The following is a 24,507-nucleotide window of genomic DNA, read 5'->3' on the forward strand; positions in this document are numbered from 1 at the left end:
AAGTTAGCACCTGATTGTTTCACTTGAATTTTAAGTTATTTGGAATGGGTAAGTACAGAACTCCATGGATGAGTCTGTTCCAAAGCATATTGAAGCAGCTAGATTTGTCAACCGCATTTGAAATATCAGAAGTCTGTTTCATCCCCTCACCGTATGGAGTTTGAGCTTCTAGTAGGGTGACGAGATAGCAAGTGTGAAAAATCAGGACGGGAGGATGGGAGGGAATAGGTATCTATATAAGAAAAAGCCCCAAATATCAGGACTGTCCCTATAAAATGGGGACATCTGGTCACCTTAGCGTCTAGTGGACAAACTTTAGTTTCAGAAGGATGTTCCTATTTGACTTTTGCCATTTTAGCCAATTAACAGCCAGAAGCAAGTGGGTTTTTTGTTTTATATAAAATTTACAAGTGGCAATCCCAAAGAAGAAACGTTGTCTTAATAGTTGTGAAACTGTTTAGTATAATGCATGCAAAAAAACTCTGTGCCAAAAGTTTTTTTTGCATTTGTCTCATGTTCTAAAGTTGTACTGTTACATACATAAAGCTACAAGTAAGTTATTCATAAGTGTTACAGTGCTTTTCACCAATGAAGAATTTAAGTAATCTTGTAAATGATGCATAATATGTTGAAGTAAAGTTAATTTCAATCTGATTTTTGTCCTGTATTTATTGTATGACTGTGCCTAAACTGGCACCGGAAAGTACCTGCTCTTCGGGAAAGCAGTAGAGCATCACTTATAAGAGCTAGAAAAGAAAATGATGGTTATTTTTGAAAAGACAATTCTATATGGTATTCCACATTCTTCAGCCTCTGGTGAAGAAGACACTGTTATGAAGGGTAAAAACCCCATTAATCCTGAAAACAGTCAAATGTTTCTAGTTCCCTAGAGTTTAGTGCGTTACCTGTATAGGAAGTGTGGAGAGCTATGAAAAAAAAAATAGCCCGACAAGGAGCTAAATTTCGTAACTTTTTTTTAAAGGGTTATCTGTGACAGATTTACTCGTCAATATTCAGAACATTAATTCTGTAGCCAAAAAGTAAAACCTGTAATTTTGGAAAGGGTAGACTGTATTCAGTGTAGCAAATAGTTGTTTTCAGATCAAAAGTCAACTTTACTTATGGAACTGTGATAGGCACTCCTAAAACTATTGTCACATCATGAAGTGTAGCCAGGCAACCAGCTGCTGGCCATAGTTGTCACTCTTGCCTGTGAATCGGTACTGACCTAATACCCCAGGAGCACAATGCTCTTGGCAGGGCTGTGTTTCAGAAGAGATGTTTAACAGCGGCTCTGACCATTTGTCATTAAGAGCCTGTGGAACTTCTCGTCATTAAGTCCAAAATGGGTGACTCTTCTGCCTCCTTATTTCCCCATCCAGTTTCAATTGGATACAGTATTTTCTTGCCTTGAACTATTGTGTAGTGTTGCTGCATTGAAGTCCAGTGTGTCTCATCCTGAAGATATTGTACAGTCACAGTGCAAACATTTATGTATACTTAGCTTCCCAGGTACTAAGAAGATTGGACTTTGCCATGGCTACATGGAACCTCAAAGTCTAATATTCATTGGAAATTCGTGTCTCAAAATATCATAGGAGAAAGTCAGGATTTAATATATTAAATGGGCAGAAGTAGAAACAAAATTGTAAACAACTAAAACCTATAATTTTGCCTTTGTGGATGATATTCTGCATACAAATCAAGCTGGGCTGGAATAATTGGATGCTGGTTTGAACCACTTATCTCTTTTCTCTCACATGCCCAATGCAGTTTTTCCACCAACTTAGTACTTTTTTGGGGGTAAAACAGTTAATTTCTACTCTTGCCCCAATATTCTGTACCAATATCCTGCCTAAGTCCCCACTTAGTCAGAGCACTAAGAACAAATGAAAGTAAATGTTCAACTGTTTTGCTTTAGTGCAGATGCTGTACGCAGGGCTGTGAGGCATGTATGTGAAACTTCTGTCTACATGCACTGGGCCATAATGGGCCCTGACATAGTTGTGGTGCAGAGGTGTAAGTTAAGACAGTGCTCAACCCCTGAAGTGTTAGCACTGCATTTGCCCAGCTCAGCTGCACTTTGCCTATATCAAATTATCTGTTTAAAGGGATGCTGTGCCTGGAAATACACATTAAAAAAAAAAAAACATTTGTTCTCATACCCTAATAGGTGGATGCAGTATTTTGGTTGTAAGCATCTGCAGGGAAATGTAAAGTGCGTAGTGATGCCTTTCAGTTACTTCAGTAAATTGAATTGTATTGAGTGTTTTCATGAAACACAATATGGGTCTGGTCAACCTTTTTAAAGTGTGTTATTTTGGAGCCCTCTACCTGTCAGCTTCTCTTTGTTCTAGAGATGGTGTTGGAACTTTTCTCTGAAATCATCATGTATATTCTGGTGAAGAAGTCACTGCTCAATCATTAGCTAGAAATTAAATCCTCGTTTAAAATACTTCAACTATTTTACATAATTACATGTGCCCACGTCTGCTGCTAATGACCACAATATGTCTTGTGGGCTCAAATTCTGTTCAATTAGACTAGTGGAGTTACTCCAGATTTGGGGGGAGGGATAGCTCAGTGGTTTGAGCATTGGCCTGCTAAACCCAGGGTTGTGAGTTCAATCCTTGAGGGGGCCACTTAGGGATCTGGGGCAAAAATTGGTCCTGCTAGTGAAGGCAGGGGGCTGGACTCAATGACCTTTCAAGGTCCTTTCCAGTTCTAGGAGATTGGTATATCTCCAATTATTACCTTTTATATCCACTAAACTGAATAGATTTGGTCCAGTGAGCTCAAATCAGTTTATTGCTGTGAAGTTACGTTGTCCCAAAGGGGGGGGGTAGACTGTTTAAAAGGCAACATAGGGATTGTGCGTTTGCTGACTATTAAGGAAGGCAATAGCTGTTCTGAGACAAGTGGACCTGTAATTTCTGACCTAACTTGCTTGGCCTCACTGAGAGTCTGGTCTTTTCTGTTATTGTTAATGAAAGCAGCCCTAGCCACATTGTGTTCAGTGTTCTGCACGCCCCTTCTTTGCAGAAATTGCATGTTGGTAAGTTGAATGTTCTCTCCCAAGGCGGCAACAGCATTAGAACTAGTTGCAGTGTTTCTGTCTCAGACAGAACACAATGCCAGTGATGCTGCTTGGGGTCATCTTGTAGGAAAAAAGTTACTAACCTGTCTGTAACTATTGTTCTTCAAGGTGCTTTGCACATGTCTATTCCACTGTATGTGTCTGGGGGCTCCAGTGCACAGTTGTCAAGTTTTTACTCTTAGCAATACTCATCAGGAGGGCCAAGCGCCTACTGTTGTGTCTTGCACACCATGCAGGCATAAAAGGCCAAGCTGCCCCAAACCCCCCTCAGTTCCTTACTGCTGGAATGACTCCTTCCCCTCTCTATCAGAAGTAGAGGTGGTTGTGGAATGGACATGTGCAACACATTTAGAACAACCTTATGGAAAGGTTAGAAACCATTTTTATTTCTTTGATTGCACATGTCCAGTCCCTTGCAGGTGACTCACAAGCTGTCCTATCTGGAGGTGGGTTTAGAGTTAATTTGAACAGGGACTGGAGGACCATTTATCCAAATTTAACAATCTACAGACTGCTGAGAGATTGCATAGTGGGAGGCAAATGTGTGACTTGCTGACTAGGTTGCTACTCTGCAAAGTACAGGTGCACAAGCCAGAAATGCCACACAGTCTGCTTTGGATCTAGTTGAATGATGCAATTCTGTATCCTGAGGGTTCTTATTAGCCAACTGATAACATAGGCAAATGCAACTAGAGATCTACAACAAAAATCCTTTGCATGGAAACCTTCATTCTGTCTGCAAATTCAACAATAATTTGAGACCAAGACCTGAAAGGCTTTTTAGTCTGTTCCAATAGAATGCTAACACTCTTCCAACATTTAGTGTTTGGACTGACTCCTCTCCCTTATTACAACAAAGCTTTGGGAAGAAGGTTAAGAAAATTGGTTGGTTTATATGGAAAGAGGAGACCACTTTTTTTCTGTAACTGACTATCTTGATTATCACTACAAAAGTTTTTTTTCCTGCTGATAACAGGTCATCTTAATTAATTAGCTTCTTAGAGCTGGTATGGCATCTTCTGTGTGTGTGTGTGTGTGTGTGTGTGTAAAACACCTTGGATGTGGACAAAGGTAGACTTTATCTGCATAAAAAAATATATGGCAGATATGATACTAATGCCCTAAACTCCCCTATTCTCCTGGCCAATGGAATGGCTATTAAAAATGCCACTTCCTTTGAAAGGTGTAACAGGTCGCTAGAGACTCGAAGGTGGGACCCATCAGCTTCCTTAAGGCTAAATTCAGTCTCCGTGCTGGAATAGGACGCTAAATGTGGAAACAGCCTATCCAAACCCTTTTAAAATCTCTCAAAATCAGGTTGGAAAAAAAGGAGTGGCTATCCAACAAGGGTGAAATGCTGATATACCTGCTAGGTGTACCCTAATGGAGATAACTACTAATCTTTGATGTTTCAGATAGAAAAGATAGTTCAGCACTTGCTGAATAGAAGTAAGAATGGGGGAGACCCCTTTTCGCCTTGACCAAGTGGAAAAACTCTCACTTAGCCAGGTAAGTTGTCCTCGTTAATTGTTTTGTACTATTCAGTACTTCCTGCACCTCTCTGGAGCAGGAACCTCTCTGCTGGTGCTAGCCATGAAGTCTCCAGGCTGTCAGGTGAAGAGCATGAAGGTTGGAATGGAAGAGGTGGCTGTGATTCTGCAAAACTAAGTCTGTGTGAAGCAGGAGTAACAGTCAGGGACTGATGGAGAGGTCCGAGAGCTGTTTAAACCAGCACTGATGGGGCCAAGCCAGGGCCATTAGTATAAGACTGGCCTTGTCCTTGTGTAGAACTCTTGTCAGAAGAGGGATGGGAGAACAGCATGTCCTGCTCTGGAGCAGAACTGGTGACATTATGTTGTCCCTTGTTATAAATAGATCTACTCTCCATTGGTATGGCCCAGTCCCCAAACATGAATAATCCCAAGGTCCCTTCTATAAGCTCCCAGCTGATACTGATGCAGAAATCAGGGCCCCCCTCAGGATGGGACTGACTAGGTTGGGATACGCAGGATCTCACTTCAAAATCTGGTGAGGAAGAAGCTGCTTCTTGAGACCAAGCTGATGCGATGCTGATTGGTGCCAGTGAAGAAGCTCAGACTCTAAAGACAGGGGTTCCTGGGAGATCATCTGTGGTTTTCCCCTTGATGGTACTAGACTAACTGGCATCCTGGAGCTGCTCAGTGAGGAAGTGAAGGTGCTGGAAGGCGTCTTAGCCGCTGGTGTCAGGTGAGTCTCTTGAACCGGTGATGATGGCACCAAGAGTTTTAACAACTCTTTCACGGCATCAAACACCTCAGGAGTAGATGGTACTGGGAAGACACATGGCACAAGGAGATGCCAATGAAGGTGCTCAAGGAGCTGGTCTCAACAGGCCTGCACTGGGCTTTGGAGTCAATGAACTCTCCTGTTTAGAGGTGCTTCCTCAGTCTTTAGAAGAGCTTATCGTATTTGAATCTTTTGAGGACCCTGGTACTAAGTGCAATTTCCAATGTCCCTTTGTTGGCACGTGTGATGCCGATCTGCCTCTCAGTATCAGTAAACTGGAGATGCACTACTGACTGATGCCGGTGTGATGAGTACCCAGACAGTGGTAGAGGGGTGAGATGGAGGCCACAGTGCCAATTCAATGAGCAGATATTTTTGAATGGGGTTTGAAGACCTTACAAATGCCACACTTGTCACTCACAAGAGCTTCCCACAAGCATTCAAGGCAGTTGGGGTGAGGGTCTCTATTAGGCATTCTTACCGCAAGAGTGGCAGAGCTTGAAATCTGGAGAACATGGCATATCACCAATACTGTGGCCAGCACCCAAACTAGTTGCCAGAACCACAAACATTTTTAAAACTCACGACACTATCTACAGGTACTATTTACAGCTATCAAGTACAGACTTGCAGAAGCAAGGACCGGGAGCTCTATCAACCTTCACGGATGGTAGGAAGGAACTGAAGAGGGTCTCTGGCAGCTTGGCTCTTTATGCCTGTATGGTGTGTGTGAGAAAGCAGAGGGTGCTCAGGCTGACCTGATGGGTTGTGCTCAGGGTAAAATCTCCAACTGTGCACCGGAGCACCCAAACATCTACTGTGGAAAGGAGACATGCAATCTCTCAAAGAATGAAACATTTGGAAGTGAGGGACCAAAAAATGGTAAGTGTATTGATTTTATTTGATCCATCTCTGCATTGTTCATGCTGTCAACAAGTCACTTTTCACCGTCTTGCTTTGTTTTAGTACTAAGATACAGGAAACAGTTTCAGTTGCAGCAGTATTGAGATTTTTCTCATTTCCCTGGATGGAAATTGCTTTACTCGTCTTTAAAAAAGGCTCTAGATGCAAACAGGGAGCTGTTTTTTTCAGTTGAAGCAGAACCACTAATGTCTTTAAGGTCGTACATCTCAGGTTTTCATGGAGATTACCATGGCTTACATGTGGCAGGCTCATATATTTACATTTCAGGACTTTGTTTATGAGCTTTTCCAGTTGCCTTTTGTTGTACTTGTTTCCTGGCAAGTTCTTGGTACTCTTTTCACCTTGAAAAGCCTGAGTAGCATGCAATTTGTCATTACTCCTTTCTCCTTTTATGCTATTGGTCATAGGGGCACAATTGAGAGATTGTTTGCAACACATTGGAACCTTTTCTTTTCCTGAAACTGTCTCTCTTACAGCATGTGTGGTTAATTTGCAATTAGGTTTTGATCGATCTTTTGTAGACTTGGTTGCCTGGGCCAATTCTTTTTTGGTAGATGGTGCTATATATATATGTGAGGTAAATGAGTGACTGTTTCCTTTGTCTTTGGTTTTTTAGACTTATTTTGTACTTGGTAGCAGGTGAAGGGAGCATCTTTACCCCAGCCTTTTACCTGGAGGTACAAAAGCATGTAAAATGTACATTAATATAAGTGGATTTTGAAACAGTAAAAATAAAAAAACTAATCATTAATGCAATAGCTAGGTGCATTTGTGGTGTTGATATTGATTATAATTCTTCAAATCCTCTTTAGAGCCAAAGCACCTGAAATTTACAAAGGACTTTTTTCTTCTTGACCTTCCTTATGAAAGTTCTTTTCAGCTCTTCCTGCAAGTCGTAAATCTGCAGGAGAGACTGTGCAGGCCTTTTCACTCTTTTTGTGGTCATATTAAGAGATGACTGCTGTGCAAGTTTTGGGGCAGTTATGTAGGCACATGACTTTCACAGATTTCCATGACTTTTCAACATCTCATATAATCCTGCCAAAGAAAAACTTTTCCTTCCAACCCAAATTAACCTGAGAAGGTTAATTTGCAAAGTCTCACTTGAATTTTTCGGATCTGCCATGAAATCCTCACCTGTAACTGCAATTGTGTAGAATGCTGAAACTTACTCAGAGGAACTCTTGTGGTGTTCTGCTCCTTAGCACAGTCTCCAAGTTCACCCATGTAGCTACAATTGCATTCTACTCTCTGAGACAAATTCTGATCTCAGCCTTGCCAACCTAAATCCAGAACAACTCCACAGAAGTCAGTGGAGGGAAGGAAGGGTGGTTCTATGGTTGGAGAACTATGGGTTTTAGTCTTGGTTCCATCACAGGCTTACAGCGTGCAATACTTCTAATGTAAAAAATTCTTGATTTTTTTCAGTTAGGGGTAATTGACATCAGAATCTGGCCTACTACGGTAAATGAGGGCTATAAAGTAGCTGTAACAATTCTTAACATCTTAGTGCCAAATTTTGCTGTTTATAATGATATAAATAAGTAACTGAGTGTTTGTTTTTTGGCCTCTACACAGTTTGATGTTATCCCGAGGTTTGGTTGGCACATTTATGACCCCCTTTTCTCCCGGTCTCAATTCTCTGACCAAAATTACTAGTCAAACTCTCTAACTGTAGGGAAATATGTCCTTTTGCCTTTCTGATCTTTACTTTGCTAGTGTTTGGAGTTTTTAAATATTTGTATTTGTTACTATTACTTGTAGTTTACCAAAGCTGCCATTAAAATACCTAATAAATTTATAAAATGTAAATTAGATCTACAAGAATGGGGAGGGGGTATGAATGTAAAACTAATTATCACAAATACAATAAGTACTCTTACTGAAAGTGAAATACAAAGGCTAAGAAAAAAAATCAAGGTGATTAAAAATATCTGTACATTCATTTTTAAAGTCATTCTTTATCTAGTACACCCATAAAACTTAGATATTGCAGCAGCAAGGCTCATAACTTTCTGCTGTAACCACAGTCTTTTTCCTATCATCTGTCAAGTTATTTACTATCAGTTGTGCTGACATCCAGTTAATGCAAGTTTATTTAATTACTATATTGAACATGGATATTGTGACTTTTTCCTTCTAGTAGATCATTTTTCTATTTTCTCTTTGAAGCATAAGTGTTTTCAATTGTCTGATAGACACCATCTTCCCTCTTTTCAGGCCATGGAAATGTCAGTAATTTCACAGGTGCTTATATAATGTTTATATAGCACTATCTAGTACTGTCTGAGGACAGGAAAGCAGATGTTTGGACTGATTTGCTCTTTCTACATGTTTTGATTTATTTGTGAAGGCTCTCATTTGGTCTTAATGGTTTTCTGATGTTTCTCTTACAGCGTATTTTTTAAATTAAGTACAATGTTGGGGACTAGGAGAGAGACACCAGCTTTCTACTTGTAGTGCTTATTCAAATATATCTTAAATAGTCCTGCTCATATAAATGTCAGTTTATTTCTACAGAAAAGGATATTTTACATTTCAATTAGTGTTATAGTATAAATCAGTAGAGAATTTACTACCACTGCTACTTTTAATTAAGACCATAGAAATAAGGCAGATTGCATCTGTTGTCCTGGCTAGGGTGTTTCCACCTAAAAGCCCAAGACAAGTGGAGATACAGAACAACAGGGCATATTTTGAAAAGAGAGTTAGACTATTAAAATGGATGTTGAAGAGAGAGAGAGAGAACTGACCTACCGAATGATGTCTCTATTCTGACAGATATTATCGGACATGTGCAACTGTAGTACTGTGATCAAATTGCATCGATAAGACAGACCCCTGGACTTTCTATTGCCTTGATTCTTGTAAACAAAATACAATAGATATTTCCTCTACAAAATAATGAGTGGAAATCATTAGGACTACTTACAGCCAGTTCTGTTTTTGAATAAATAATCGCGTATTCCCATTCCTGTTTTAAAAGCATGAGAGCACCACGTGGAAAAACGAACTATCTTGCTACAGTATTTATGAACCAAAGTTATAATACAAAGCACTCAATTCTTCTATTATGCCATATGTACCATGAAATCCATTACTTCACAGAAAGGAATGTAGGTAAGAAGAATTCATTTTCATTGTCCTGGCAGGATTTCTACATAAATGTATCTTTCTTGTGGTAGTTCACATATGTCCACAACTTCTACCAGTAAATATGCACAACAGCATATCAGATGTCTTCAAAACTAGCCACTATAAAAATAACTTTTCTAAATGTTTAAGGAAAGGTAAGGTGAGGAAGGACGGAATCTTACACTGGAAATACAGGGACAAATCCTACAGTCATTAGTCAGGCTGAAGCCTCGTTGAAATAAAACACCAGGTCTTGTAAGGGATAATGGCTCAGTAATTTTGCCCCAGTACACTCTGCAAAAGCTGGGCTATCAAACTGATGATTTTGTTCCCCTTTGAGGATGACCCCACTAGTCTGACCCAAACTCATATAAATAATAATCTTAGAACTATGTATTCTCTAAATGTATTGCAAGGTATGGAATTTGCCACCAGTGACTGCTGTCAAAGGGGCTTATTTTCCATAATCACTCTTCAGGAAAAGGAAGTAAAATAAGGGAAGTTTTTTTTAAAAAGGCAGTAATTCATCTCAACGTAGAGTTGAATGCCTAGCACCTAGTGTGGTATGGGTTCCCCTCTCACCCCAACAAGCTGAACATTTGGTAGGTGGCACTCTTCCCTCCACGCTAGTACCACTATATTGTATTTCAAGTGATCTCTTGCACCTGTTAAAGCTCAAACAGAAGGCCTGACCACTTCATAAAAGAACAGTGGTGGCATGAGCCATTGCACTCTGCTTTAATTCCCACAATAATTTCTATTGGAAAACAATATTATTCACATCTGCCCTAAACTATTATGCCACAGTGATGTGTGTTACTGAAGGGCTGCTGTATTTCTCCCCTAGAGGTTATTGCACATCAATAGTGGGTGATTTCTTCATGTAGCTTTTTAAAATAAAAAAGTCCTTTCATTACTTAGCCTTTGCTTCTAGTTGCTGCCTAGAAAGCGCTTACTCTCTCTCTCTTTGGATCTCAAGCATTGCATACATAAGAGTGAGTAAACAGTTAATATGTAGAAGTCTATAAACTGCTTAGAAACTAATGTACTATAAAGTTAAATCCAGACTTCATATTTTTAATCTCCTATGACTGATTCTCTGAATCTTAAATCAGCTAGATGGTGAGCTTAGAGCTCTGGTGTAAGAGTGGAACGTGATATTTGGGAATTTTTAACTGGTATTATCTTTCCTGTTACTGTCAAATGCATCAAAAAGGGGGAGAGAATAAATAAGTGGCTGCCAGTCACAGAAAATCTTTGACTACTGAGAAACATGCAGTCATAGTGGATGTGGATAATTTTTATTTAAACTATCCTAAGTTGTGAATGCAAATTTAACCTGTACTTTATGGAGGAAACTGTGATAGCTAATTAGTCAAAATGAAATGTACATTTAATACAAACAAAACTTTTTATCAAAGTCCCTCTGTTTAATAATAGATGAGTCTGGCCTCTGTTAATCAAACATGAAAACAAAACATGGAAACATACACAAAAAAATACTAATAGTACTTAAGCCAATCAGGACAAATGTAACTGAACATTTAACCGTGCCACTGTGAAAGAGCGGCTGTTCCTGTGGCTACTTGACTAGTTCTGCTGCTCTTTTAAGTCCCAGTTCTGCAAAGCATCTAAGCAAATATTCAGCCCAATGGATCTCAATGAAACTGAAGCACATACTTAAAATAAAGAACATTCTTAAATGGCTTGCTGAATAGGGATGAACTCAAGATTGTGCTAAAATGCATTGTTGAGCCAGGTACCCTATGACCATACTTAGGCCTTGTCCGCATGAAGAATTAGACGCTGGCAAGCTGGGATGTGAATCTACCCTACACTAGCCTGTCATGCTCTTAACTGTCTGTGCATTAATGGTTGCTAAAGTGCTTTGAGCTAAGGAGGACTAACCCAAAGCACTCTAACAAACTTAACGTACAGCAGCAGGGTGTACATGGACAGTTAGAGCAGGGCAGACTGGTGTGGGATAGATTCACACCCCAGCTTGCCCCACAGTCTAATTGTTCATGAGGGCTGCACCTGAATGAGGTGAATGCACTTAGTTCCAGTAGAACCTTAAATAAATTAATACGGGGCAATGGGGAATTAGCATACTGTATACCCTAGACAGAGATAGTTAATCTATAAACTGGAAATTAAATTATTTGGAAGGAATGCATAGTAGTATAAACTGATGCATATAAGTAGCACCTACAGAAATTAACAAATGGCAAGTCTGCTCACAGGAGCACAAGTACAATGTATCTTCAATCCTTTTTTCATCATATAATGAGTTCAAACAAATAGAAGAAAATGACATGAAGTTACAGTATAAAAATGTTAGGTCAGTCTAGAAGACATTGCAGTTATTGCAACATGGCTGACCGTTAAGGAAGGGAATAGTCCAGGAAGCAGTTGCACCGCCTGTGTGTTTGATTCATTTCCTTGCTTGGCCTCCGAGAGACTTCTGTTTTTAATACTGTTGGTGAAAGGACCTCTGATCTCATCATGTTTGGTGTACTGTATTCCTTTTGTATGCAGAAACTGCATGTTAGCAACATGACTGTTCTTTCTCAAAGAAACAGAATTAGAAGTGGTTGTAATTTTTCTGTCTGGCCAAAGAGCACAGGGCCAGTGTAACTGCTCAGGGCCTCCTTGCAGGAATGCTTTTGGAAGCCTTGAGACAAAGGATGATGGTTCGTGAATTTGTTTCTCCTTCAATGTATCATGAATGATACAGTCAGTTTCTTTTCCCGCCTTTTGTTCTATTGTTTTAGTACCCTTACTAACGGAAGCAGTCTCATCTGAAGTAGCATTGAGCATTTTCTGATTTGCCTGGGAAATAGCTGCTATACTCTTCTTAAAAGAAAGCTCTGCGCTATCTTTTGGAGTTGCATCTTTCACTGGTGGCAATACCAGCAAAGACTTTAAGTTTGAAGATTCAGAGCTATCTGGAGCACGCACGGTAGGCTCAGGGGTCTTTACAGCTTTACTTTTTAGAGTTTCTGGGTTTTTCATTTTTTCTGATTGCCATACGCTGTATTCCTTTACTGGCAAACTTTTCTTTTCACCTTGAAATGTCTGAATAGAGCGTAACTTGCCATTAAAATTTTCTCTCTTAGTTCCATCTGTTGTAGAACAATTGGAAGACTCATTAGAATGGATTGGAACCGCTTTCTTTTCTGAAATGGTATCATCTATAGCACATGTGCTTAATTTGCAATCAGATTTTGATTGATCTCTTGTAGTCTTGGTTTCTTGGCTCACACTTTTGTCATTATTTTGCCTCATATCTAAGCAAAACAGGCAACTGTTGATGGTTTCATTTGCCCTTGATTTCTTGGCTTGCTTTTGCAACTGAAGGCAGGCAAATGGAGCAGCTTTACCCCAGCCTTGCACCTGGGAACAGAGAAATATGTTAATACCAATTGCTTCTTCACAAGAGAAAAAAATTAACTATGTACAAATGTAGCAGTAATGTTTAACTAATAGCACTCACGATGCTACTTAATTTGGCCCAAACAGTAAACCTAACAAGTAGTTTTTTATTCTTAGCCAGGCCCACTTGAAAAAAAACAAAACAGTATTCGAAGAAGTTTTTTATTAACAAAAACTAGTGGACTCCATAGATTTTCATGCCTGTTTTAGTTTTATGCTTGCAGTGCTGTTCTACAGAGCCCTACACTGCAAGCCTCAGAGGCGATATCCAAGACCATGAAAAATCCAATTTCTGTTGCATTATATTATCTTTGAAAGAAAAACATGTTCTCTTCCCCAAAAAGTCTTGGATCTGAGATTATTATAGCTTTCCTTAGTTCCCACTACTAAACTGAGTACAGAATAGAATTGTGATGTTTCTTTTATGATCCATGTACAAAACAAATGCATTTCTAGTGCCATTTCAATCAAGCAAAACAACATACATTCCACTGCTGACTAGGAGTGGATTTTACTTCGCCTTTGATTCACTAATATTAATCTCTTGCAGGCTTCAACAGGACAAACTTCCAGCTGAGAGGAGAAAACCACATCACCTGCTACTGACTGCTTAAAATTAAGAGCTCAAAAACTGAAATTCCCTTTTACAAGATCCCTTTTCAGAGCTCTACACTAGCAGCCTATCTCTGCACAATTTAATGTGAAAAATTAAGGCAGACTCTTACCAAATATAGAAGTAGTGACCATAAACTAGAGGTGGAAACAGGACACACAAAGCACAGCACCTACACAGAGAAGTGATTTCACAACGAATCTGGGAGAAGAGAAAAGCTTCTTTTTGCGCCACAGTCCAAAGTACAAGGAAATAGGAAAGACTTACTCATATATTATGAAAAAACCATTTACATTAAAAAGCAATGAGTGGAAAGAGACATAAATTTGAATGGGACCTGATCTGGGAGTCATGCTCAAAGGCCACCTAGCTGCTTAGGCCCCATATGTGATTTATGCAGCCAAATGCCTACCTTCTCCTGGCTTGTGAATCACTTTGGGGCCAAGGTGGGGGATAAGTCTCTGGATGCCTACAGTGGATCACCAGGGCACATACCCCAGAGTTTTAAAAACTTAAGCACCTGGGGAATTTTTACAGTGGAAAGTTAGGCAGAGTGAGTTTAAGCATCTACACCAGTGGTTTTCAACCTTTTCTCATCTATGGACCCCTACAAGTTTTCAAATGGAGGTGCGGACCCTTTTGGAAATTTCATCTGTGGTCCATGGACCCCTACCATAGAAGTCTTAGACTGAAAACTGACTGAACAGAATTCAATTATAAATGTTGCACATCCTTAGCACAGCATTTGATGCAGCGTGAGAAAGGGCGCTGAACTGTGAGCTCCTATGGTAATGATAACACTTCCAGGTTTTGTCCTGTAGGCGGGGTATTCACATACTTTTGATCAGAAAAACAGAAAGCCTTTCCTGGGATCTGAAATTTAATTTTCATAGTTACCTATTGCAGACGCCTCAGACATAGTCTGTGGACCCCCAGTTGAAAACCACTAGTCTCCAGGGTTAGGTGGCAGCCAAGCAGGAATTTCACGGAGTGCAGCGGTACTGCATACAGGACTTAGGCACCTAAACTGCTTTGTAAATCACACCTTTAAAGTTTAGAAAGACTTAGTTTTCAGTTATATCAGCAGGTACCGGAGAACTTAGACCTAGAAATATCTACTCAAATTAAGAGTTACAACAAAATAGTCAGACTATCCAATGCTATCCTCACTCCACTAACTGTATTCCTAACCACAACAACAGCTTTTCTATACAGATAGGTCTGCCCTAAATATAGGTTTCAAGAAACCAGTCTAGAAGACTGCATCGCTGGGGGAGGGAGGGCAGAGGGGAAAGACAACTTTAACACCAGAATGTCTTTGGTGTATGTCCACACCTAACACTGGATAGCAAACAGTTGTTTATCTGAGTTATTTTTAACCACCTAAACCTCCCTAGAATAGGGTTACCATATTTCAGGTTCCCCAAAAGAGGACATTGGGAGGGGAAACTGGAAAGAGGTACAGTTGGGGGAGCTGCAGGGGATACCTGCGGCAGTGGTACTCACTGGAGGTGGGAGGCAGTGTCGCGCCCTGTCATGGTGGCAGGACAGCTGGCACAAGCCCAGGACGCAGCAACAGCTCTCAGTCAGTGCATCCCTAGGCCTGTGTGGGCAGGACCCAGCAGCTTTGGCTGCAGGGGAATGGACCAAACAGTTGCTGATGCAGGGGAGTACCAATCAGGAAGCAGTCCAATCAGAGTTCTTTCTGAGCTGCAGCCTCTGCTCCGAAAAAATCCCAGACATTTCCTGTTTGAAAAATCCACCCAGACATAGGAAAAGAGGAAATATCTAGGAAAACCTGGACATATGGTAACCGTACCCTAGAATGACAAGATTTGAACCTATTGTACTCACACAATCATTCTGAAAAATTCATAATCTTAAAACTACAGAAAACCAGAAGCCTCCAAAGCCATTTCCCTCTGTGATACAAGTGATCTGTCCCCACAGCTGAACTATTTGTTACTACTCTGATATAATGGATAATGTACACCAAATTCTTAAGCTAACTAAACCACCACAACCCTACTTGCCTTTTCTTCAAGAATCTCATCTGTTTTGTAAGTAAAAAGGTGAGAAACAGCTTTAATCAGGATTACTTCAAAGATGTGAGTACCATTTATACTAACTACTATTAATATTCCTTCTAACCAACTTCATTGTAGCTACAGGAGAGGAACTTGAAGGTTTAGTGAGGTTTTTAGGTATTCCACATGTCTGTTACAAGACAGCGACAGACATAAAAATGGCAATTGTATGTCCACTTTACAGAGGTTGAAGGAACTAGAGGAAGATGATCAGTCCTTTATACTAAACTAAAAATAAAGATGGCAAGTGTCTGATTTCCCCAAAGCTCATCTTATTTTTAAGTGGTTCAAAGGATCATTTACAGCTTAGTTTATAGATTAATTAATGATTACGTTTATTTTGTTTTTCACATGTAATGATCTTGCTTCTTCATTCTACCACATATGCTAAATGAGGAACAGAATACTTCATTTTCTTCTTGTTTTTCTGTACCTAGAGCAAAGCATTTTATCCTAATTTTCCCTCCATACGCAGGTATTGTTCATTGATTAGCACCATGATGCTTTTTAGTTTGTGTGGAGGTTGCAGCTGTTGGTCCTTTCTGTATATTCCATTTCATGCTGATTGAGCTGCAGCTGTAACAAACTAGATCTCTATTAGTTTAAAAATAAAACCCTAAACAATGTTTTCAGTATGTTCTTAAAGTTCCTCCATACCTACCTCTGCTTTTTAAGCAGCTGCCTGCAACTATTTTGAAGCTTCTAGCTTTGGTTTTTTTTAAACATTTGTAGTGTTAAATATCTTGTTTAAAACAATCAACTGTTGCTTTGTCATGATTTCCCCCCATTCTCAATTTTGACTCTGGTTTAGAGGCTTTAAGGCAGGGATGGCCAGCCTGTGGCTCCACAGCCACATGCAGCTCTTCAGAGGTTAATATGTGGCTCCTTGCATAGGTGCCAACTCCGGGACTGGAGCTACAGGCGCCAACTTTCCAATGTGCTACAGGGTGCTCACTGCTCAAACCCTGGCTCGGCCCCGGCCTCACTCCCACTCCACTTCTTCCCCCAAGACCCCCGCCTCTTCCCCTGAGTCTATTGCACCTTCCCCTTGCACCTCCTCCTTTCCTCACCCCCGAGCTTCCTGCACACCGCAAACAGCTGATTGCGGTGGGTGTGTGGTGCAGGGATGGAGGGTTTGGTGCTGATCAGCAGTGCTGCTGGCAGGTGGGAGACACTAGGGGCAAGGGGGAACTGCTGATGTGTTACTGTGGGTCTTTGCCAATGCACATTGGTAAATTCTGGCTCCTTCTCAGGCTCAGGTTGGCCACCCCGCTTTAAGATATCCAAAGCAGTATCTGTTGACTTTTCAAACTAAGTTGTACCAAAACAAAAGAATTTTTAAACAGCCATTGTTAGCAAATGTTCCAAAACTGCATTTGAGATTTTTTTTCAGCTACTAAGTCATTTTTCAAGATATAAAATGTAACTTACAGCTTCTTCCCATCCTGTCCTGATGACATATTCCAAGGATCTTTCATCTTGTTCAAATACATTCTCACTGATGTCAAGAAGAGTATAAACGTGATTCCTCTCTCTCCTCTCATTTGGGTAGATACATTGCCACTTGCTTTCTTCTGCTTTCTTATTGGTAATGCTTTTTTCTAAATCTAGTTCATTCTTCTTGGAGGAGTTCATCATGATCCCAGTGCCCCAAGGTTCTACCCTTTAAAGCTGCAATAACATCTGTGTCTTAAATACTAAATCTGGCAATTATTGTTCAGATATCCTAATTTTAATGCAAGGAGTTTAGACCTGCTGCACCCTTGCACTCCCTGAGGACCCAACCCCCAAAGGAGTTTTTTAACTGAAGAACCAGAATTGGGTATTTTATACCAGTCCCCTAGCTTAGGCTGCTCTTTGAGCCACTTCCTCCAGCCCCTGTCCACCTACATCCCCTCCTCGCAGGCTCTCCCCCGCACTCCCCTCCCACCAGACTCCCCTCTCATTCCCCGCATTCCCAGGCTCTCCCCTGCCCTCTACACTCCCCCCACCAGGCTCCTTCCGCATCCCCCCATTTCTGGGCTCTCCCCTACCCCCTCGCACTCCCCACACCAGGCTCCCTCTCTTCACCCCATCCCCTGGCTCTCCCCTGCCTCCCCCCCGCACTCCCTGCCCCACCAGGTTCCTCCCTCGTCCCCCATTCTCAGGCTCCCCCCGCCCCTCCCCCAGGCTCCCCTCTCGTCCCCCTATTCCCAGGCTCCCCCCGCCCCTCCCCCAGGCTCCCCTCTCGTCCCCCCATTCCCGGGCTCTCCCCTGCCCCTCGTGCTGCCCTCGCGCCTCACCTGTCGGTCCCGGGGGGCGGAGAGATGGAGCTGCACAGGCCGCTCCGCTGCTGCGGTTGTTCGCAGCCCCCTTCCCACCCCAAAGCCGTTACCCTGGGCGACAGGGATAGCGGGGGGGAGGGGGCGGAGCGCGGAAGTGAGCGCATGAGCAATGGGGTGCGAGGTGCGACACAAACAGCCTGAGGGGAGGGGCTATGGGGGGAGGCTTCAGGGAGCGGGTGGAGGAATGAGGGAGCAGGAGAAGGGGGGAAGACGGGAGGGGCGGTGGCAGGAGGGGTAGGGAGTGGAGGAATGAGGGAGCAGGAGAAGGGGGGAAGGCAGTGGGGGGAAGGCTGGAGGGGCTGGCAGGGTTGAAGGAGGTGGCAGGAGGATTAGGGGATAGAAGAATGAGGAAGCAGGAGAAGAGGAAGGGCAGTGTGAGGAGTGGGAGAGAGGCTGGCAGGGCCGAGGGAAGGGGCAGTGGCAGGAGGGATGAGGAAGCAGGAGAAGGGGGAGGGCAGTGTGAGGAGTGGGAGAGGGGCTGGCAGGGCTGAGGGAAGGGCAGTGGCAGGGGGATATGGGGATGGAGGGATGAAGAAGCAAGAGAACAGAGGAGGAGGAGGCAGAGGGGGGTGACAGTGTGGAAGCTTGGAACTAGCCTGGTCTGCTTGCGCTTTCCCAACCACCACAGAAAGGGCCAAAAGGCCTAGCTGAGAGATGCTTGCATGGCCTGTCAAAGCTAGCATTGTACCTCTAGCCCACCGTGCTCCAGGTCACAGTCCTGGGCCATCCCGCTGGCCATTGTTCCTTGTTTGTGCTGCAGGATGGGCAGCTGCACAGATACCCCCATAGGGTGATGTGTTACCTCAGCCCAGCACAGGGCTGACTCAGGCTGTGACTATGTGAGTAAAGATTTCAGCAAATCACAATGCCATGTAAATGCTGCACTGAAACACACTCAGCAAAATCCCACATTGCAGAAGAAGGATGCTTTGAAAGCTCCTTGGAATGACTGTCCAGGAATTAAGTCTCCACTTCCCAATAAGCAAGACTTGGCAGACTGCTGCCAAGGACTCCTTGTGGGATCGATTTTTTTCTGAGCAGCTTTTTCCAGTCCCGTTCCTTCATTGTGGACACTTGGGCCTTCCACCTCTGAAGAGCTAGGTTCAAAACTTGCTGTAGGGCGGAAGTGAAAAAGTACTTGGTGGCCTAATCCTTGTCCCTAGTAAACATTTTCAGCTGCAGTTGGCCTATACGAAGGGTGATAGCCTTTACCTCTCTGTCATTCACACAGCCAGCAGAAAATTTCGAGTGGTGCCTCTTTGGCCAGAAATGAGATGAAAAATATTGGGCGCAGAAAGGTCTATGGCAGTTCAGATTTAGACATCTAGGAGAGGCAGCTGGAACTGGGCAATTGTGGGCGCAGAGGATTTGGACCAAACAGTTGGAATCTGACATTTGGATTAAAGAATGTGGAGAATGTTCAGATCAGTATCCATTCACACTGGTCAATGAGGTGGTGCCATTGGGAATGGGAAGTCAAGAATGGCAGTTGAGATGTTGGAACAGGGCATTTAGGAATGGCATCTGTAACTGAGCAGTTTGAGAGGAGGAGAAAATAAGGTAGTGTAGAGAACCCCTTAAGGAGAAGAGTGACAAGGAATAATGAGAGAGAAAAGGTTAATAGAAAACCAGAGTAATGTTTGGGGAAAAGAGCGCCTGACAAGAAGACATGAGGAAAATAGAGAGCAGAAGAAAAGAACAGAGGACAAAAATGAGACGATAAAGAGACTAAGAAATTAATTTGAAAAGGTAAATGATCTCCTGCATTTTGTTGCACCACACTGAGGTGTAGGAAAGTTTTGAATTGGTGCCTGACCTGTCTTGTTAAAATATGAAAGTGAAAACTATACTTGATTCCAAAATGAGTACATTTTTATTTCTAAGATGATTAATTTGTTCTAGTGAGGGATTCAGAGCTGCTGCATCATGTGGATGTTTGATAAATATGGCTTGGAGTTTTGGAGTCAGAGGCACTATTACCAGAGGATGTGCCCATCCTTGGTTACAAAATCATCACACAATTTGCTGTGATGGTCAGCCTCAGTTTGAGGGATGCCCTGGACTGTTATGTCAGGAATGGAAAGATCAAGGTGCAGTTGTTCAGGCCTGGATGTGGAAAATCTGTACAGCAGCTGTCCTTAGTAAGGGACTGCACCCTGCCAAACTCTTGCTCATATAAGTTAGTCCTCACTCAAGCAAGCAGTCCTTTTAAAATCAGTGGAACTGCTCGTATAAATACTTACAAAATCAGGCTCTGTATGATCTTTTCTCCAGAATTAGTATCCTCAGTTTTTAATCCTTTCCCCATTGATCTTATTTATTAAATCTTACAATTTTTGTTTCTCGCCTCTGAACTCTTAGGCCAGTCACTTAGAAGCAACGTAGAGGGTTAATGCCTAGCCAGTAAAATTGTTCAGGGTGCATTAAGCAAAACAGTGTGGTAGATTTACAATGGTATAAGCTAAGCTTAACTCTAATAAGAAAAGACAATTTTAAACTCCTTGGTTTATTTGGATGCTGACTTAAAAAAATCTGCTACATTTCTCTTTAGATTACAGTAGCCCTCTAGGAAAAACTATTCACTAGTCTACATTTGGGGTCACACGTTTTCACTAGAGCACAATGTTTCACACAACTTTCATCTTCTGATAGAGCTGCATAACCTGGTAAGAGCTTAGGCAGTTCTCCTATTTAACAGTGCTCTGTTGATTCTCTGAACAACACAGAACCTGACCAAATCTTCAGAATGAAATAATCTAGTGCAATTTTCCAAATCTACAATTTATTAATGTAAATATCAACATTAAACCTATATAAAATGAGAGACACTGATCAGCTTCTGCTTATTAAAATCTTTGACCAAATACTAATCTTTTATACCCGTTGACATCATTAGGGTTGCACAGATGTAAGTGAGAGCAGAATCTCACCTCTTGGTTTCACATATTGAGAGCCATGACTGTAACTCAAAAGCCGATATAATCACAATATACTTTACATCTGTAGCAGGGATGTGACATCTCAGAGCTGTATGGAATTTGTACATTAATCCAGTTTATCTTCTTACAATTCTAATTGCAAAAATTAAATCTATTCTAAATATTGAAAATGGGCACGCCCATGAAGCAGTGACCACTTCAGTTATGTCCTGGCACATCCCTGTTGTTAAGGCACACCTCTCTCACCCACTATAGCGTCATCCTGCAGCCATCCCCTCCCATTCCCTAGTGCTGACACCCGATGCCTCCTGCAGTGTCTGGAATCAAGGAGACTGAAGAACATAATGGAGGAATACAACCAGATCATCACCTCCAGACCAGTAGAAGTTCTCTTTGTGGCTTGAAAGCTTATCTCTCTCACCAAAAGACATTGGTCCGATAAAAGATATTAACTCACCCTCTTTGTCCTTAGGGTGACCAGATGTCCCGATTTTATAGGGACAGTCCCGATTTTTGGGTCTTTTTCTTATATAGGCTCCTATTACCCCCCGTCTCGATTTTTCACATTTGCTGTCTGGTCACCCTATTTGTCATACCATTGACAATCATTTCAGTATTTTGAATGGCCTGTTCCATTCAAAACTTTTTAAAATGGCTTTTTCCACAAAGATACTATTTTCATATAAAAACATACTGTATTAGTCCCTATGAAGCATTCCTTCAAGGGGGCCAGGATAGGACAAAATGACTGAATAATTAGTCTGTTGATGGCATTATCCTTTAGAAAAGTACCCTGGCTCATGTCCTAAATACATCACTATAAAAGGTGCTTGTTCAGCAGTTGACTTTTACAGTAACACAGACCACTTGTTATCCATGTAATGTTACACTTGAACCCCTGACTGCTCAAATCTTCAATAGTTGTGAACAAGTCAGGATTTGCACAGATGTGTGGATTTGTGCCCACAAACCCTAAATGGCATGTACACAACTGATTGTATATATGCGGTTTTTGTACGTGCCATAGTACATGCATTTTTCTAAGAATTTGAGTCTTGATGTGTATCTATTCACAGAACTGGTAGCACTTCCTATTATTAAGGTTGCTCAACACTTCCCATTGTACAATCCTGGCTTCTGTTGCTTTTAACTTTGTCAAACTTCAACTGTTTGGATTGAAATTTTCCATGCCAGGTGTCTGTCTTGGGCTGAAGTTTTCTGGAAAAATTCAGCCAAAAGGTTCAACTGTTTCTGAGAACAAGGTTAGGGGAAAATATGTTGTTCTGCCCACTTTCAAAAATTCTGGTGACCTTTTCTTTGGAAAGCTCCAGTACCACTAAGCATTGGAGCAGGGACTTGAAATGTAGCAGAGGGGTGTCAGGAATATTTTAATTTGTTGGTCCTGTGAAGATCTTCCCAAATTTGTCTTAGATATAAGCCTTGGGAAATTGCAGTTTGCACATGCTCAGTAGAGTGCTTTAGTCATTACATTCCCAGAAGAATCTGTCTGCACTGAGCATGTTGCAGCAACTGAAACTGTGGGCTGTGCAGGGTGTATGTCTGGCCCCAGAACTGAAAGCAGGGAGACTGTTTTTCCTGTGCTATCAATGAGCCTCTCCTCCCCGCTACCTTAATTTTGGCATTTCAAAACTTTGACTGCTTGACTTTGCAACTTTAATGTTCTTTTAACAGATTTTTGTTAATGCTGTATTTATAGTATAGCTAATTAAATGTTGTTGACCAAATTGTTGGTAGTCATAATAGTAATATCTTACTTTAAAATGGCACTTGTCATCCAGAAGAATTTACCATAGGATGCTACAGATTGTGTATATATAAGGATGAAAACCATTTTTGCAGGATTCTTAGTGCGAGACAGAAAGACCTCATTAAGTTATAAACTTTAAGGTCCCCGAGGACTTCAATTCTGGGTCAGGGCATAAGCCAAGCCTCCTGTTAAGGTGACTGTACCACTCAAGACTAAAACCACCACTCTTGAAACCAGTCTGCATTTTCTTGACAGGTCAGTAAAAGAGCTCTCCACAGGGTATGTGCTTTGCGTCTTTTCTTTATCTTGTCTGTTATTGACAGCATCATGAATGGACAAGATAAAGGGGCTCTCCCACCATCTGGTCAGATCTGGTTCTTTTTTTATTGTTAGTATTTTTTTTTATGTGGCGCTTTCATTGCCACTGGTCTGGGAGTGCCAATCTCTGGAAAGCTCAGGAACTTAGGTCTTGTGGCCTGATTTTTACTTTCAGACTTACATCAGGTCTGGCACACTCATTACCCCAACGTTGTCATAATATATATCTCAAAGGTGTCATATAAGGCAGTGGGTCTCAACTTTTTTTTCACGGACCACTTGAAAATTGCTGAGGGTCTCAGTGGACCTAATTATCTTTCTAAATGTTGTTTGTACCATTAGCTAACTATTGTAAAGCACTTTGGATAAAAGCACTATATAAAAATATGTAATAATAATTAGTGGTGTTTTTATTCTATAAATAAAAGCACCCAACTCATATTTTAATATCAGTAGTCTTACCTTTCTAATGTGATGGATATGCCCTCTCTCCCCTGCCGTGGCAGCCACCGGGCTGGGAAGGAGGGGGGTCTCTCCCTGGCAGCCGCAGCCCTGGAGCTGGGGAAAGTCGCCTCTTCCTCTGGCTGCCACAGCCATGCATGTCCCAAATCCACCCCCCCTTCTCATCCCACTGCCCCCTCCCACCTACCCCCTATTCTCCCCAAGGCCACCACCTCAGCTTACATGTGCATCTTCTCCAGGGGCCAGGCACCTAATTAGTGGAGCCACGCCTGCACAGCTACTAATTAGGTTGGTGGCCCTTCATTCTCTTGTGTACAGCCGCCCAGGCACGCACTTTTGAGGGAACTATCCGGGGACCATCTGAATGGAGCTTGCAGGCCACTGGTGGTCCATGGACCACAGTTTGAGAACCTCTGATATAAAGTATCATATTTTAAACTGGTGATACGCTGGTCCTGGAAATCTTTGTGTGATGTATATATGGGTCGAGTACAAAGAGTTATAAATGTATGATGGAAATATGTTCTTAAAATGTGTTTGGGAGGCAAAGCATAAAATCCACCCAGCCCTAGACAAAGGAATGTATATTTACCTGTCTGACCAGGTTACAGGCAGAGTAAAGCAGAAATACATTTACATGTAAGGTAAACAAAGCTATCAAGCTAACAAGTGTGGGAGAAGACTATTTAATAATCAGGCTGGGGGACAGAAATGGCACCCTGAAACCCTTTCTGGCTCTTCAGGAGGAGAACATGGACTTTGAGTAATATAAGGGGAGCAAAATGGCTAGTTTACTGATCCATCACTGAAGGGGGAGAGAGGACATAGCACTTTTTAAACCTGTGAAAGCTGGATCCTTCATCTGATTTGCTAAATCCTGGTTTGAAGCAGTTTATCATTTCCTTTCCCCTAAGGCTTTCCTTTCTTATCTCCTCCCCCATCCTTTGTTAACCAGCAGACAGTGGAAAGGTTTGTGCTTGTTTCTTTTAAGACATTTTTATTTTGTCTTGTTACTGCCACCCTTTATTTTATTAGTTATTTTTTGAACTATACATCCCTCCCACACTACATTGTAATTTTATAATTTCTTATTCTCATGGTCTTTATTAGCGAATTAGGGCCTTTTCTTTCTTACTAATA

The 24,507-nt window shown here is 41.7% G+C and overlaps 1 protein-coding gene and 1 long non-coding RNA gene across 5 annotated transcripts; one reads left to right on the forward strand and one right to left on the reverse strand.

Annotated features, from left to right (window-relative positions):
• Positions 1-4,509: 4,509 nt before the first annotated feature.
• On the forward strand, positions 4,510-16,312 carry LOC120384264. Its single transcript, XR_005588719.1, has 2 exons — positions 4,510-4,606; positions 13,407-16,312. It is a non-coding gene; the product is annotated as an uncharacterized LOC120384264 (long non-coding RNA).
• Positions 6,102-18,684, reverse strand: C16H16orf46 (chromosome 16 C16orf46 homolog). Of its 4 annotated transcripts, none has more exons than XM_039502680.1 (4): positions 18,569-18,684; positions 16,988-17,227; positions 11,804-12,817; positions 6,119-6,957 (listed from the first exon to the last, which is right to left on the reverse strand). In XM_039502680.1, exons 2-4 carry the CDS (start codon positions 17,192-17,194, stop codon positions 6,847-6,849), a joined length of 1,332 nt encoding a protein of 443 aa, XP_039358614.1. In that variant the 5' UTR covers positions 17,195-17,227; positions 18,569-18,684; the 3' UTR covers positions 6,119-6,846. The 4 variants fall into 4 exon arrangements, with proteins under 4 accessions (XP_039358616.1, XP_039358614.1, XP_039358612.1 ...); XM_039502678.1 differs by lacking the exon at positions 18,569-18,684 and adding an exon at positions 17,839-17,985 and having other exon boundaries at positions 6,125-6,957; XM_039502682.1 differs by lacking the exons at positions 16,988-17,227; positions 18,569-18,684 and adding an exon at positions 13,582-13,675 and having other exon boundaries at positions 6,102-6,957.
• Positions 18,685-24,507: the final 5,823 nt, after the last annotated feature.

Source organism: Mauremys reevesii, linkage group 16 (assembly GCF_016161935.1).
Source record: "Mauremys reevesii isolate NIE-2019 linkage group 16, ASM1616193v1, whole genome shotgun sequence".
NCBI lineage: Eukaryota > Metazoa > Chordata > Testudines > Geoemydidae > Mauremys > Mauremys reevesii.